This window comes from Alternaria infectoria (genome assembly GCF_024043175.1).
Source record: "Alternaria infectoria strain BMP 0036 chromosome Unknown scaffold_13, whole genome shotgun sequence".
In the NCBI taxonomy this organism is placed as follows: domain Eukaryota; kingdom Fungi; phylum Ascomycota; class Dothideomycetes; order Pleosporales; family Pleosporaceae; genus Alternaria; species Alternaria infectoria.
The window spans coordinates 263,940-279,164 of NW_026250702.1; the positions used below are offsets into that span (position 1 = coordinate 263,940).

A 15,225-nucleotide genomic window follows, 5' to 3' on the forward strand; every position below is an offset into this window, starting at 1 on the left:
ATATACATCCCGGCGACAGAAATAGGTGACACTATTGGAGAAGAAGATTACTTATTCATCGGGATTCTGGATAGGACAGAGGAAGAGATGGCAGCCACCGGATTTGCAAAGAACTATTGGAGTAGACCAGTACCATACTACGAAGCGCCGTACATCTCCACTTTACCCCAAGGTCGAACTCGGTAAGCCATGTCTTTGTACGAACTGACGTGAGACATGTACTGACTTGCACCAACCTCTAGGTACCTTGCACCAACTTCTCTAGGCGAAGAAGAACCTAGCACTCCTGCTGCCCCGAAGATCCAAGATGAAACGAATCCTACTACAGGTAAGTTTGCTTTCATATTTAATTCATTTGAAAGCTTATGTGTCATAGTCTGCCATACACCTAGATTACCTACGCACATGTCTGGACATAGCAAGTTGCAAACACAGGATTCCACGATATCATCCTCGTGGAATGACAACTCAAAGTACGAGAAGGCTCTTGCTGACCACCAGGCTCACGAAGCCAATTGTTTAAGGTTCGCATCTGTCGTGGAACCGCGGTTTCTTGATGACGATGAGAAGCCGATAGAGTCGTTGGAAGGCAATTGGACTCTATACTCACCAGGACTTATCTCTATGGCACACAAGCTCCGAATGGCCGGGCAAACGGATCTAGCATATACCGTCGGAACGATCTGCCTTGGCAAGCATGAACTAAGCGATGAATGTTGGAAGCACTACCCACTCAAAAGTCAGGTATACATCACTGGCCTCGGTAGCTTCTGGTGGATCTCACCCGATATCCCACATTACGCATTCGGGGGGGAGGAAGAGGATGCTCAGTTCTTGCTCAATGTGGATACACGGATCAAAATCACTTTCTTTGTAACTTTTCTTACTGGTGGCGTGATGAAGCTGAGGCTTTGTGCACCGTCCGAGTCGGGTTTAGATGATGTTATCGTTTGGGCTGTCAATGACGAAGGGGAGGTAAATATCCAGGTGTATGTTCCGGGGTAATCGATGCTCTTCATTGCAATTAGTGCCTCTGGCGTTGAGTACGAGATGCCTTGCAATTGAGACCTCTGGACTTTGGTTCAACTGTGCAAGTGACGTGATGTTGTTCGTGACTCGCTCTCCACTCTATTATTCGTAAGAAGCGGCGGTCTTTCGTTGCAGTGGGCAGTTGAACGTTAAAAGGTAGTTGCGGTGCTTGAGAACAAGGAAAGTAGAGATCTGCGTTGCGGCTCCCCAGTCGAACGTCATCCAGTCGGGTGGCGCAGGAGCTTGGACCCTGAAGCATCCCCGAAATCCATAGCTTCCTCAAAGATGTCCCCAACACCATTACAATCGCAGCGTATACCGAATTCTTTGACCTTTATAATTGAAGTGCAGTCTCTGCATATCACCTGATCGCTAAACATACTTCATCCGCCACAATGGACGTCAAAGAGCCCCTACTACCGTCCGACCCCCCGCCCTCGTATGAAGATGCGCGGAAGTCACCAATCCCACAAAACAAGTCGGCATCGGGCACACCTTTAGCGAAGAGGCTACCTCCAGGACCGCCTCCGCCACTAAATCTGCCAGCGCTGAACGAGTTGAGAGGATCGAGAGTTGTGCTTGCGAGCGCGTCACCACGTAGAAGACAGCTTCTCGCACAGGTAAGAGAATCTCCACTACGACGTGAACATATTAAAAGCTAACTCGGATCAGATCGGCCTCACAAAAATCGACGTAGTCCCCTCCAAGTTCGCCGAAAACCTAGACCACTCGCTCGGCGCGCTGAACTACGTCCTCGAAACCGCATCCGCCAAAGCGCATGACGTATACAAGACCGAGATTAACAATCGCGAGCGCGGCGAACCTGCCATCGTCATCGCTGCCGACACAATCGTAGTATCGCACGCTGGGCGGATACTGGAGAAACCAAAGAGCGAGGCAGACCATATAGCAACGCTGAAGATGCTGAGAGATGAGGGCGCGCACAAGGTTATGACCGCCGTTGCGGTGATGAAGCCATTAGAGTCTGCGGTCGATCCGGGATATGCCATGGAGACACATGTTGAAGAGACAACGGTTATGTTTGATCCTACTGGTACTTCTTCCTGTTGAGACATGGCTGAATTGAATGCTAACACGAGTAGTGACCGACGAACTGATCCTCGCATACGTCAAAACGCGCGACGGTAACGATAAAGCAGGCGGCTATGGTATACAGACAGCGGGCGCGTGCCTCATCGAGCGCATAGAGGGGTCATACGACAACGTTGTCGGTTTGCCGTTACGGCAAACGCTGAAGCTGATAGAGAAGGTCATGGAGCCTGAGGAGGAAGAGGGGGACTTCTTTGTGGACAGCAGAGAAGACGAAGAGGAGGAGTAGGACAAGAACCTCCAAGTACATCAGGCGAGCGATAGTGTATGGCATGCATACAAATCTCCACCTGGGCGTAAGAGCCTTCGACGACGGGACTAAGCATGACATCGCATAGGAAGGGAACTTTCCTGTGTTTACACGGAGTAAAGGTTATGATAGATTTCTTGAGGCTAGGCTAGGTCAGATAGCTCTATGGAGCAGTTGACTGCTTTCGAGGGAGGATGATGGTTGACAAATACACAAGTAATTCATCCCGCACCGCATACAACGGAGACATAAGAACCAATGTACCGACTTACGTCCGTATCCTCCCGGCAGACTATGCATGAATACTGTAAAGGTTCTCGTACGATACGCTTTGAGACGCAATCGGCTTGCTCGTGATCATTTCCTGACATGCTGCTCCTATTGCCAATGCACAAGACGGATCAGAAATATGCTCGGACGTTTCATTAAGCCTTCCAGGTCAGCACACTACTAGCATTCTCACCGCTGAGTGCATTGAATCCATAGCGACTTCTAGCTACACCCCTCCATTACCAATCCACGCCCCACTTGCCTCGGCTCAGCCTTAAATCTCGCAGCGGGCACCTTTCCCAAAGCGGGTGACTCCCGGCGCGAGCGCTCGTCATGGCTTCGTGTCGTTCAACGTTGTCTCGAAGATTCTGCATTTGCGACAAGTTTCGTGCCCCGCGTCGAGACACCTGGCCGAAGTCGTGGCTTCTAGAGTCGGACGAATATTCGTTTTGCGCCTCTTTGCCGGTCGCTGGCCGATATGCAACGTTACGACTGGGCTTGCCGTGCTAGGACGGCGCCTCCGGGTCCCTCCCTCCACCCATGATGCAATCAGGGTCTTTCTCTCGGCGGTGAAATCACAGTTTGTCAGCTAGAAGTGTTGGTATATAGCCAGCTGCCTGTGTCTCATTCTTCGGCTTCAAATTATTCAATCACCTCACACTATCAACACAAGATACCCTACACATTCTCTCCTAATACCCAACTCTACACAACACAAAGACACCATAATGGTTCAGAACAAGGGCGCCATCTTCAAGAAGGTCCCAGAGGGATGGCCAAAGCCAGGCCAGGACCTCGCTGTTGAGGCCCGCGACATCGACCTCGACCAGAAGCTCCCCGAGGGCGCTCTTCTCGTCAAGAACTTCTACGCCTCCTTCGATCCCTACCAGCGTGGCCGCATGCGTGCACCCGACGTCAAGTCCTACTCCCCTCCCTTCGAGCTAGGCAAGCCCATCACCAACCGCTCCATCTTCAAGGTCGTCAAGTCGAACAGCGACAAGTTCAAGGAGGGCCAAACCCTCATCACCATGGGCATCAGCCCCATTGAGGAGTACTCCATCCTCGACAAGGACGCCGTCGCCAACTGCATCGAGCTCAAGAACCCCTACAACCTCGACCCCAAGTACTTCCTCGGTCCCCTCGGCATGCCCGGCCTAACCGCCTGGTCCTCCTTCTACGAGATCGGCCAACCCAAGAAGGGCGAGACAATCTTCATTTCCGCCGCCTCAGGCGCCGTCGGCCAGCTCGTCGGCCAACTCGCCAAGCACGAGGGCCTCACCGTCATCGGCTCCGTCGGCGACGACAAGAAGCTCGATTTCATCACCAAGGAGCTCAACTTCGACTCCGGCTTTAACTACAAGACCGAGAAGCCCGCGGATGCCCTCGCCCGCCTCGCCCCCAACGGCATCGACATCTACTACGAAAACGTCGGCGGTGAGCAACTCGAAGCCGCCATCAACGCCATGAACAACTTCGGTCGCATCATCGCCTGCGGCATGATCTCCCAGTACAACGCTAAGCCCGGCGAGCAGTACCCCATTCGCAACCTCATGAACGTTGTTGCCAAGCGCCTTACCATCCGTGGTTTCATCGTTGGTGACGAGAACATGGGTCCTAAGCATGCGAAGGAGCACCAGGAGAAGCTGCAGAAGTGGTTGTCTGAGGGCACTTTCAAGGCGAAGATTAGTGTTACGGAGGGTATTGATAATGCGGTTGACGGCTTTATTGGTATGCTGGAGGGAAAGAACTTTGGTAAGGCGGTGTTGCAGATTGCGGATTTGAGCAAGGAGTAGAGAGTTGTATATACCCCCAATAAGGCTGGTTATGACCGGTTATATGAATGAAAGACGAATGAATAACAATGATGCTTAATCAACTGTAAGAGTGATGTTTTGTAATCTCCCGATTTCATCGATTTGCTGTTCCAATGTAGCAACATGTCTTATGAGTCAAAGCAGATGTAGGCCCTATCTAATTGTAACAGTGATGCAGTAAGACTGATGACAACCATGTGGACGAGTCTCAAGGCTTTTGTGGCGGCATCGATGTGAATGACTCGCGCAACACTAGCGCAGTTGGAGGGTCGGCTTGGAGCATGACTCAGCACAGAGGAAGTAGCTGCTAGGCTTACTAGCAGCTTCCTCGCTCTGAACTCCAACTTTCTTACCACCACAATATCGAACAGGTATACACATTCCGGGGTGCGTCGCACGTTCCAGTGCGCGTTGATGACCTTCTCGATAGATCATCAGACGCTCGCAGCCCGTTTCTGTCTTGCTGCACGGTGGACTCGTCAGGCCTACGATGGACACGTAGCGCAGCACCTCCCTATCTGACGATGGCCTGCCAAACTTTTTCGCCACAGAGAAATGATACTAACGCTTCGTAAAGAACTGCGCAAGTCTTTTGTGGCTACCTTAGCTACAGCGATCAATTGTATAGCTGTGGTGTTGTTCGGATCGCGAGCCGGAAAGTAAACGGGTCTGCAACTGCCGTGTCCCTTCGAGCCTCTCCCACCTTCTCTTCAATGCAGTCATACCTGGGCAGATTTGGGGGCCTAAATTCACCCAATCAAAGCTTTGTGGCGGTCTGGGCGGCGTTTATGTCGCGCCTACTTGAACAGGCAGCTGAAAAGCTGAGGTGGCGAGAACTTGTTGTTTGCAACGCAGCTTCATCCGACACGACGAGGGAGGACACCACGCTATAAGTCCGACTCTACATCTATTTGCATTTATACTGGGGTTATTCTATGCCACAGCGGCTTCCGGGATCTCTCGTTTCTACGTGCTTACTATCTCTCAGCCTGTCGGTCATCACCATCAGACATTCGTCAACAGTTTCAGCATCGCTATAAATCCTACATAGTGGTACGGCACTGCCTCCAGCAATTAGATTCAGTCTTGCCAGCATGGGCAACTGCGGTAGTTCCGTCGACTGTACTGCGTGCCCTGAAAACTGGGGATGGTATGGAGACTGGGATGAAGACGGATGCCCAACACAACCGAAAGTCAACCCAGACATCGCTGGTATTGGGGTAAGCAGTAAACTCTGAGTTCGTTCATTATTCTGACGCAAGACTAGATCCTCGTATCATTCTACTTCAGCGCCTTGGCTGTTTTCGTGGTAGTGATCCGGGGGTACCTAACCTCGACCTTGCCTTCGGGTCTGCTACAGTCGACCGACAAGCATGCAATCGCAATACTGGAGGGCCTGTTCAGGCGAAAAAGGCACGACAAAAGTAACAAGATACTCGTATTCATACAGACGCCAAAACAACGAAGTCGCAGCCATGTTCTAGCCAAATTCATCAAGATGCTTAGCGATCAGCAGCTCATAACGGGGATCTCAATACTAATTGCTGCGCTTTTAGGCCGATGTGTTATGTCTCAGAATGAATGGCATATAGTTACATCGCTGGCTTACTTTTCAGCTACGACGCACAGCCTATCACTCGATGTATTGCGAAATCACCTAGCCCAGCATAGATGGGTTAGGTACTGTCGCGTAATTCTCACGCTTGTGTTCCTGAGTTTATTCACGTTCGCGTTTCTCTTGGACAATGTCTGGTACGGTGGGTATTGGAGCAACATCAAACTAATCCAATGTGCGTTGGAGCAGTGGATGGCGAAACCCGCGCTTTTGGCTGATGCCCAGTTTGCACTCACGACCCTCCCTATACTGATAATCTTATGGGGAAAACATATCTCAGCCATAGCTCGACTGGCTGCTCCGGAAGCCGTTCGCCAACGTCATGTCACTGCTCCTCTGATGGATCGCATATGCATATACCTCTGGAGTCGGTCGCAACTCCTCTCCGCAACGGAGTCGGCAACCATCATCGCAGATGCCCGTCTTGACTATGATACTAGGATCGAACCATCGAATGACACGGTCAAGATATCTGTTTGGTATTTTCTTGAGCAATATCATGAAGCGTATCTCTCTGAGATTCCCGTGTGGGCTTTTCAATTCGTTTTCGGGACGGCCAATACGATTTCTGCGGTATTAGTAGCCGACGTCTATCCATCGAGCGATGCCGGGATGCTTGGATTTGGCCAAGTCGTTGCGATCGGCCTGCTGGTTCTTCCACTGCTTGCTCTAATTGAAATCGTAAATGGTAAGCCTCCTCTCTACTCTCACTATGACTTTACTGATTCAACGAAGAGCAAACCGTGCTAGACGGTTCCCTGTCCTTATCAACGCAGGGATTTTTGTATCACATCGATATCTCAAATGCTCCATCTCCGACCCTTACTACGTCCGAGCCGTTGGTCGAGCCATCCGTTGGCGTTCGAGGTGATGGCGTGAGCGCGTCTGGTCACGTTGCAAATCCGCCACCCTCTAACGGGGAAAGAAAAGTCGCCATCCGATCCTTGATCCTATGTGCACTATCTACAGTAGTGATGATTGTCGTGGGAAGTGTGGGTGGTGTACAGCTGTACATGCTGCTGGCCATCGTTCCAATATGGGCGTATTCAAAACTGGCCATCGTTTTGAGACGTCAAATTTACCAGGCTCGATTCGTATGGAAAGAGATCAAATCACGCAAGACTAAGAGAACTTCTTTGCAGGCGTCTCCGATGGCGCGTAGCACGTCTGGAGATAACACATCGCACAATCCACCACGACTACCTTCCCTGGACATGTCCGACAACCAGCGCGATAATGCACACACCACTGCGGTAGAAACGAGCCCGACGTTCGAGCGACCTCGCAGGCAGGACACTGAAGCTAGCCTTGGTTTGAACGCACTGTTCAACAGGCAAGACGGGAGCTCTTGATGCCGGTCGGTCGAGGAATCCGGCTGATCTTCATCGCACGCATGTTCGGCGCATACGTTTCGATCCACAGCGACAGGTTTATGATTTCGGATCTCCCGCTGAACGTAGCAGCCTGCAGTGCCACAACCACCACCCTCCAGTACGTCTTCGCCCAGCCTGCAGGGCTTATCTCTTATACCAATCACGAAGCGAGCTTCCACGCCTCTGCAGGCACGTGTACCCAACTTCTCAGCTCATGCACAGCCACTAAATACACACACAAGGCTGAGCCATCAACCCACCAACTAGTCATCAAACAAACCACAATTACCTGGGGAAATGTTCACAGGCCCAATGTCTTCCGTTATCGTTACACCTCACTCTGATATGGCTCTTAGATTCGACTGTCAGAGGCTAGCCACTGGACCGAGCCGAATGCGCAGACGTTCTTTCTATGCGCCACCAATAGCCCAGCCTTGCGCCATTCCCGGTTTTTCTCCCACTTTCTCTGGCGCATCGGGATCGCATGCAGGCAGGACCTTGGCGGCTGACATCAGCCTTCTTGCATGTCCGCTGCTATTCAAAGGCTACTTGTTCCGGTTCTTGCTACGATTGCTCCCTTGGCCCCAGCCTAACACATCACCACCACGCAAGCAAACGACCATGGGCAGCTGCGGAAGCTCTCTCAACTGCAACAAGTGTTACGCCAAAGAACCAATTGATGGTTGTGACACCGAAATCGAGGTAGACCCCGACATCGCGGGCATAGGAGTAAGTTAACCATCGATGGCCTCTGGAGCTGCACGCTGATATCATCTGAAGGTGTTGATATCTTTTCTTTTCTGCGCTTATATGCTCTCTACCGTCATTGTCTGGGGCTACTACAATGAGTGCCTGCCCCTCGACATACTGTCTCGCACCGATCACTACGCACTGCAGGCACTCAAAAAGCTGGGTCGCCCCTTCGTCGAGGCCGATCTTCATTTCAAGCCTACGCCAAAGCAGAAAGAGAGGACTCAGATCATCGTTGGATTTGCCACAGTCTTAAGCGACCAACAACTTATTACCGGTGTTGCGATCCTAATCGCGGGACTCGCTAGTCGGTGCCGCATCACCTTCTACGAGTTCAAAATCGTTACTTTCTTAGCGTATTTTGCGACCTTCACCCATGCGCTCTCTCTAGGAGTGCTGCAGAGTCATCTGTTCAAACGCAAGCTCGTTCGAGACTGCCGAGTCGTATTTACCATTGGCTTTCTGGTGATGTTCGCCTTCTCCTTCATCATCAATACAGTATCAAGTAAGTTTGACGAAGTTAATCACAAGACTACCTTAAACGTTGGAAACGTGCTCCAATGTCTCTTCGAAGCGTCGCAATTCGGCAAGTCGATCCAATTCGATTTGGTCGATTCAACTGCCGTCCTCGGACTTGTCCTTATCAAACATACACTAGCTATCGCAAACTTGTATTTCGAACCGAAAAGAAGCGCGCTAGGTGTGTGGGTTCTTTCCTTTTACTCGGAATGTCTCCGTCTCAAAGGTCTCTCGAAAGAAGACGCGAGTGCCACTGTCAACAATGGCAATGTCAAATATTACGCCAAGCTCGATCCACCGGTTGCAACTGCAGAACAAACAAAGATGTCAATATGGTTCTTCTTCGACAGGTATTACGAGTCATACTTATCGAACCTTCCAGAGATTGTACTGGGCATGACATATGGTACTGGCAGTGTTGTGCTCGCTGTATGGTATGGGGGATTAAAGCCAGCGAATAGCCTTCACATCCTGGGTTTCGGGCAGGTCGTAGCCATAGTACTGCTGGCGCTAACGCTTCTAGCTGCTGTTGAAGTCATCGATGGTAAGTCTATTTGATATGAACGATGCAGGATATACGCTAATGCGAGTTTGTGCCTTTAGAGCAGAAACTTCCGGATGACCAGGCTATTATCTGCGAAGCCTGCTCGTCTTCCCAAACGACTGTGATAGCCAAGATTCCGACTAAAAGAAACAACACGGCCGAAGGTATTGACCAAGACGAAAACGCCCAAGGTCCATCTCGCACCTCTATACCTGAGCCGAAAGATCTCATCCATCGGATCTGGACTGCCATAGTGCGCCTTGGATCATGGAAGTCCCGTATTGACTTTAAGTTTATTCGAGTTCGACTCTCCGCCCAAAATAACGACAACATCTATACGGCAAGGAAAATGGGTCGTTACACTTTGTTCTACTGCTTCTGCGAGACATGCTTCTTAGCATACATTGGGATCATGTGGAACTTTAGTTGGGGTAGCGGGTGGCCTTCGTCATTCCTCTTCTTTTATCTCGCTTTTCGGTTATTGCTGATGGGCAAAAGCATCATGGATCAAATCTCCTTTATCCGCGATGAAGTAAAGATAAGCCGTAATCGAGCTCGGCCAGAGTCTCAGCTCAGCATGCTTACTCAAGTGCGACCCGAGTCCCACCGAAGTGACCAGAGCATGGCTACCTCGGCATCATCGGACAACACTAGTGTACAGACCACCTCGCCATCGCCGTCGCGACCATTGAGTGTTATTGAGCAATGGTCCACTGGCAGAGAACACCAGACGGACTTTGGACCGCCAGGCAGAGTAGATACTGAAGCAGATATAGGGCTTGTTCCATTGGCAAGACGGAAGACATTCCCTCCGCAGCAGAATGGTAAAGATGCATGATCACGGCGATCGGCCGGGCAGTCTCATATGCGTTAGAACACGGAGAGCAGCACACCAACAGCAAATTGTCCGGTATTGAATGAAATGATTCATATTTCTTCTTGAACCTGAACCAAACATGTCCGCCATCCATCCATCATCCATCAAACTGAAAAACCACCATCCCATGTCCAAACCTCCCACCGTCCAGCAGCCAACCTCATTACGAAGCCAGCCGCGACAAACGAAAAAGAGATACCAGTAGACCCCATAATGACCAATTCCCCAGATGGCGATCCTAATCCACATGCACCATGCCCGGATATTCGCCCATCGCCAATCATGCATCCCAGATAAAGAACCTTCCCTCGATGAGGAGCCCAGAAGAGCCAAACGGCCATCTTCAAAGTTGAAGAACTCCCAGATCATGCAAAAGCAACGCCAAAGCAACGCAAGATAGTACAGAACAAAGGAAAAAAACTCACACTCAGAAGAGAATGGACGCCGCAATCAAGACGTTGCTGGCCAATGTGTTCCTTGGAACTTGCGATGAAAGATCGCTCGCAAACTTTTCGTATGTCGTACCGCGTTGCAAGGTCTGCGGTTCGAGATATCGTTGATAGCACTTTTGAGCATGTTCGAGAATGCCAGCACTGCTGTTCATCAAGGTTAGTTCACATAAGAGGATCACAATAGCACTGCGTACCTGTTCTTCTTCAACCCCATCAACACTCCCCATCAAGCAGCTTTCAGAGCCTGCGCGACCAAGACCGGAACCAAGATTGCAGTGACAAGGCCAACATTAACGACGATACCAGCAATGAGCGCCGTTCGCTTAGACTGTGGCGTGACGTGACCAAGATGGCCTTTGGTAAGCTCGGCGATGACCTTGTCTCCTATGAAACGGAAGAGGATGATGCAAGGCGGCAGGAGACAGAAGGCCATGAGGATGCACCATGATAGCTTGCGGCGGCGTGCCTCGTCTTCTGGGTTGGGCTCCCGCTCCACGCAGAGAAGGTGAGGCGAGTGCTGGTGGGCAATGTTGGTCCGGACTGGCGCAGGGTAGATGTCTAGGCTAGGGTGTGTGGGGCGGAGAGGCGTGGTAGTGTCGCTGGTAGATGGACGATCACTGTGGGCCACGAAGCGCGTGATGTGCGTGTCTTGAGTCGAGATGGTCGATCGAGCAGCTTCAGGCGCAAGGAACATCTGCCGCAGTTTCGTCTGACCGGGTACGGCAGAGCGGCTTGTGCGGCGTTGTTGACGCAGGAACGTGGTAGAGTTACGGAGGTGCTTGCGAGCACCAGGGTTTGGAGAGGTCTCTTGAACAGTTTCCAGTTCTGGCGTCTGTGAGAATAGACTAGCTTCTGATGGTGTTCGATGCTCGGGACTCGGCTTGTAGACTGGTCGGGACTGGCTGATGCGAGTTACGCTGCCTGTAGCTGGGAAGGGCGAAGCGTAGAACCCGGTGTAGTCTGAGCGAACGCTCTGGCGGCCAACGCTCGAGCTGAGCTTCACACCAGGACTGCTCGTATCTGCGACACTGCTACCTGTCTCATGCATGCCAGTACCGCGAGGAGTACCAGTGAGGTTGCCCTTAGGTCCAACATAGGAGAGCTTCTCAAAGGTGTTCTGGCGCTCGAGACCAATAGGACTGTTGTCGAAAACGCTCTCATCAGCGGTACTTGAAGTCGGTAGAGTACTATCATCGCTTCTATACCGGTAATGTCCTTGTGACTGACCCACAGACGAAGCGCGCTGCTCATCGATAATGATGTTATCATTAGGGCCAGAAGCTAGCAGTTCTTGCGTCTCTTTGTCACTGAAGGCGTATGGGTCCGCCCAGGGAGCGTAAGCATATGGCTGATCGACGGCACCGCGCCCCCGAACGTCCTCAGGTTGAGTAGCGAACTGGAACAATGGTGCTGTCCGGGATGCTGGAGGGCTAGTGGCCAAGGGAGGAGATGAAGTATCGGGTGCGGTACGGACACTTGCTTGAGCTCTCAACTGTGGTGGCGATGAGCCGAACAGTTGAGGGTGTTGAGTGCGTGATGGACTAGGGTGGTTGTAGTATGTCGAACGAGCCGGCGATTGAGCTAGCTTCGCCCAGGAAGGAAGGGAGCCATCTGAGTTTAGGCCAAGACTGTTCCGGGTGCCCTCACTGCTGCTATAGTCTGCAATACTGCTAAGAAGAGACTCGTGGCCTTTCGAATCGCGACTGTTGCCGCCAACCGTCTCCCAATCCGCTTTATCTCCGGTAATAGCTGCGTCGCCGCCACCAAGAGGTGTGTCGAACTCCTCGGGAACACCAGATGACCTGTTTGTGGCTGATTTACTTAGCATTAGGCTGGCCGAGTTGCGTCTAGTCCACATCGCGGGGATCTTACGGTCATCCTGATGCTTATTGGCCGTGTCTTGGAAGATTTGTTCGGCCTGTTCGAGAGCCTCTCTAGGCGTATGCGGACTCTGCGGGTTGTCCCCTTGAGAGTAAGAAGACGAAGGCTCGAGAGTCCTGGCTTCTGGTTGAGAGTACGATGAAGATGGCTCCAGAGTGCCTTTCATAGCAGGCTGAAACGACACATCTGACTCCGAGATGCGGAGCAGATTTCGAGTATCTCCGTATGAGTAGCGTGATTCATCAGAGAACATACCAGACATTGGTAGACGTGGAGGAAGGAAAGGTGCTTCATCGTACTCAAAGGCTGGTGCGAGAGGAGCCGCTTCACGAGGGGGTGAACCTGGGTGCTGGGTAATCGGAGGCCGCCTTGAACCTACACCAGTTTGTTGAACCCCCTTTCCTTTGCCTTCATAGTGAGTGGCTACGGGCGCATTTGCAGTATCATGCGGGCTATATTCATCGATGAGTTTGCTGATGGTGTCTGTCTTGGGATCACGTTCTTCGACCGAAGGGTGGTACATGTCCTGGGCGAATGGACGTGACATTTGCCGACTCATCCGATTAAAATCGCCATAATCGTACGAGCTGTTAGGATTGTAATCGTTGGCAAAGTCGCTTGCGTTTATCCCACTAAGCCGAGCGAACGGGTTGCCACTGCTGTTCCGGTTGCTCTGGAGTCCCTGCTGATATATGGACTTCCGATGACCATCTGCGGTGTAGATAGACGAACTGGGGTAGATAGAATCAAGATCGTCGTAGTAGGGCTTTGAAAACCCGCCTTCAGTAGAGTAAGGTAGATGAGACTCATCTAATCGTCCGATCTCCGTCGAGTGCTCATCCGGCAGCATGGATGCTAGTGAGTCCGTCTGATAGTGTCCTGTATGATGACCTCGTGATGTCTCTGCTTCATTCTGTCCGGGCGAAAACGCTTGTGGGAACGCCGGCGTAAAGGCATGGAAGCCTTCAGGTGACAGGGGGCTGCTGGGCGTAGCTGGCGACATTGGTCCGACCGGGAAGTATGATGTTTCGGGGGTTGTGATATAGGTCTGGTGTAGAGGGCGCGGGAATTCTCCTTCCATGCTGATTGATGCTTTGCTCACGTTTTCGCTACGCATCTCCTGCAACTCCTCGCCCTGTAACGCCGACGGAGTCTTGGAGAGCTTCTTCGTCAAAGTGCGAGTCAATCCTTTGAGAGAGAAACGCGACTCGCGAGCAGGCGACTTGATGTTCAGCGGGGAGGGCGCAATGACTGACTCGGGGCTGTACGGGGGCGATGTATAAGACGAGGAGTTGGGACTGAGGGCAGCAGGTGACGGCTCAAGCGGAAGCTCCATATGCGATTGCTCTGGCTCATCTTCAGGACGTCTCAGGATACCTGCATGCGCTGCGCGAAAATCGCCGTAAACGGCTCGTTTGGGCGCCATCTGTTGCGATCAGCTGTGCTGAGAACGGAATTGAGTTGTAATACATACCTCTGAAAATGCGTCGTCAGATGAACGTAGAAGAAGATATTCACTAGAATCGAAGTCGCGCGAGGGCGTAACAATGTCGTGAAGCAGTAGCGAATCGTGCGGGTTAACCAAGTCAAAGGAAGCACCGCGATAATGGATAATTGCGGGCGTCGCGGGCGGCGTCGCAGGCGCGGTTGTCGCGAAGCAAGGTGCGTCTATTCGCGTCGGCTCTCTTTCATCGTGGGGTGGTGAGAGCGACGGGTCGATCCGGTGGGGCGGCTGCGGGAAGCGGGATAGCGAGAAGGTCGAGAGTGTGGGCGTGGTCTGCGCGCCGCTGGAGTGTGAAAGATCGGTGGAGAAGCTCAACACAGCAGGACGCGGTGATTGGCGGTCTTGCGTAGATTTCACGTTTGCAAGCGGAAGAGCAAATACAGGACCTGTAGTGGCAGGCGGTTTCGGCAACCTTTTTCTTGACTTGAACTGACGTACCTTGCTAGACGAGTTTCCAGTGGATATGCTGGATATACTGCCCGTCTGCACGCGAGGCTCAGCTGACTGCGACCGAAGCGATAGTTCGAGCAGTGTCGGTTGCTGAGGCGGCGGGGCAATCGAGTTGAGTTGGTATGCCGACTGCGAAAAGTGAAGAGGGCGCAATGGTGGACCAGAGTCTGACCGCGTCGAATGCGATACCGATGGTGCGCGTTCGATATCGTTCAAGGCAAGTGCCGCAGGTTTCCTCCGAAGAGTCTTGCCTGACGGTGTACCTGTTCGCGATAGCGTAGGCGTATGTTGCTGTTTGCGATACTCGTGGATGGTGAGGACGTGGACGGGAGTCCGGGAGGAGGCAGACGAGGTAACTGAGTGGTGTGGGGAGTGGACGGGCGTCATAGGATTGCCAGCTTGCATCCGCAGTGAAGCCGGCTCAGAAAGTCGCGGTGACTGCGAGTGGGGGTAAAATGCCGCCATCTTCGACTTGCCCGGCAGAACCGTTTGTCGTTCTCTTCGATGGTGAATGAGAGTTTGCAATCTGATTCCTGACTACAACTCCGTCATTGGTTTCATGTGTAGGGTAGCTTTCCAGGCTCTTGGTTCGTTGTTTCGCTTCGGATCGGACTTGAGGTGAAGTTTAACGAATGCATTGCGGGACCCACGCCATGGGCTTCGAGGGTATGGATACGGTCCGGTTGCTTTCGTTCCAGTCGGCGAGCTATACTTGTAGCGATCCCAGAGTGTACGGAAAACCTCAAAGTCGCCGTATACAGACGTTGTAACCGTGCCGGAGTGGGCT

At 52.0% G+C, this 15,225-nt stretch overlaps 4 protein-coding genes across 4 annotated transcripts; 3 read left to right on the plus strand and 1 right to left on the minus strand.

Annotated features, from left to right (window-relative positions):
• Positions 1-1,424: 1,424 nt before the first annotated feature.
• Positions 1,425-2,368, plus strand: J4E92_007597 (uncharacterized protein; the record flags this gene model as incomplete). Its single annotated transcript, XM_051498960.1, has 3 exons — positions 1,425-1,649; positions 1,702-2,083; positions 2,133-2,368. 3 exons carry the CDS (start codon positions 1,425-1,427, stop codon positions 2,366-2,368), a joined length of 843 nt encoding a protein of 280 aa, XP_051350695.1.
• A 1,019-nt stretch (positions 2,369-3,387) lies between these two features.
• J4E92_007598 (uncharacterized protein) lies at positions 3,388-4,452 on the plus strand (the record flags this gene model as incomplete). The annotated part of the gene is made up of 1 exon (XM_051498961.1): positions 3,388-4,452. The coding sequence occupies one exon, from the start codon at positions 3,388-3,390 to the stop codon at positions 4,450-4,452; it is 1,065 nt and encodes a 354-aa protein (XP_051350696.1).
• A 3,819-nt stretch (positions 4,453-8,271) lies between these two features.
• Positions 8,272-9,288, plus strand: J4E92_007599 (uncharacterized protein; the record flags this gene model as incomplete). The annotated part of the gene is made up of 1 exon (XM_051498962.1): positions 8,272-9,288. One exon carries the CDS (start codon positions 8,272-8,274, stop codon positions 9,286-9,288), a length of 1,017 nt encoding a protein of 338 aa, XP_051350697.1.
• A 1,541-nt stretch (positions 9,289-10,829) lies between these two features.
• J4E92_007600 (uncharacterized protein) lies at positions 10,830-13,867 on the minus strand (the record flags this gene model as incomplete). Its single annotated transcript, XM_051498963.1, has 2 exons — positions 10,830-13,829; positions 13,862-13,867. The coding sequence occupies 2 exons, from the start codon at positions 13,865-13,867 to the stop codon at positions 10,830-10,832; spliced, it is 3,006 nt and encodes a 1,001-aa protein (XP_051350698.1).
• Between the last annotated feature and the right edge of the window lie 1,358 nt (positions 13,868-15,225).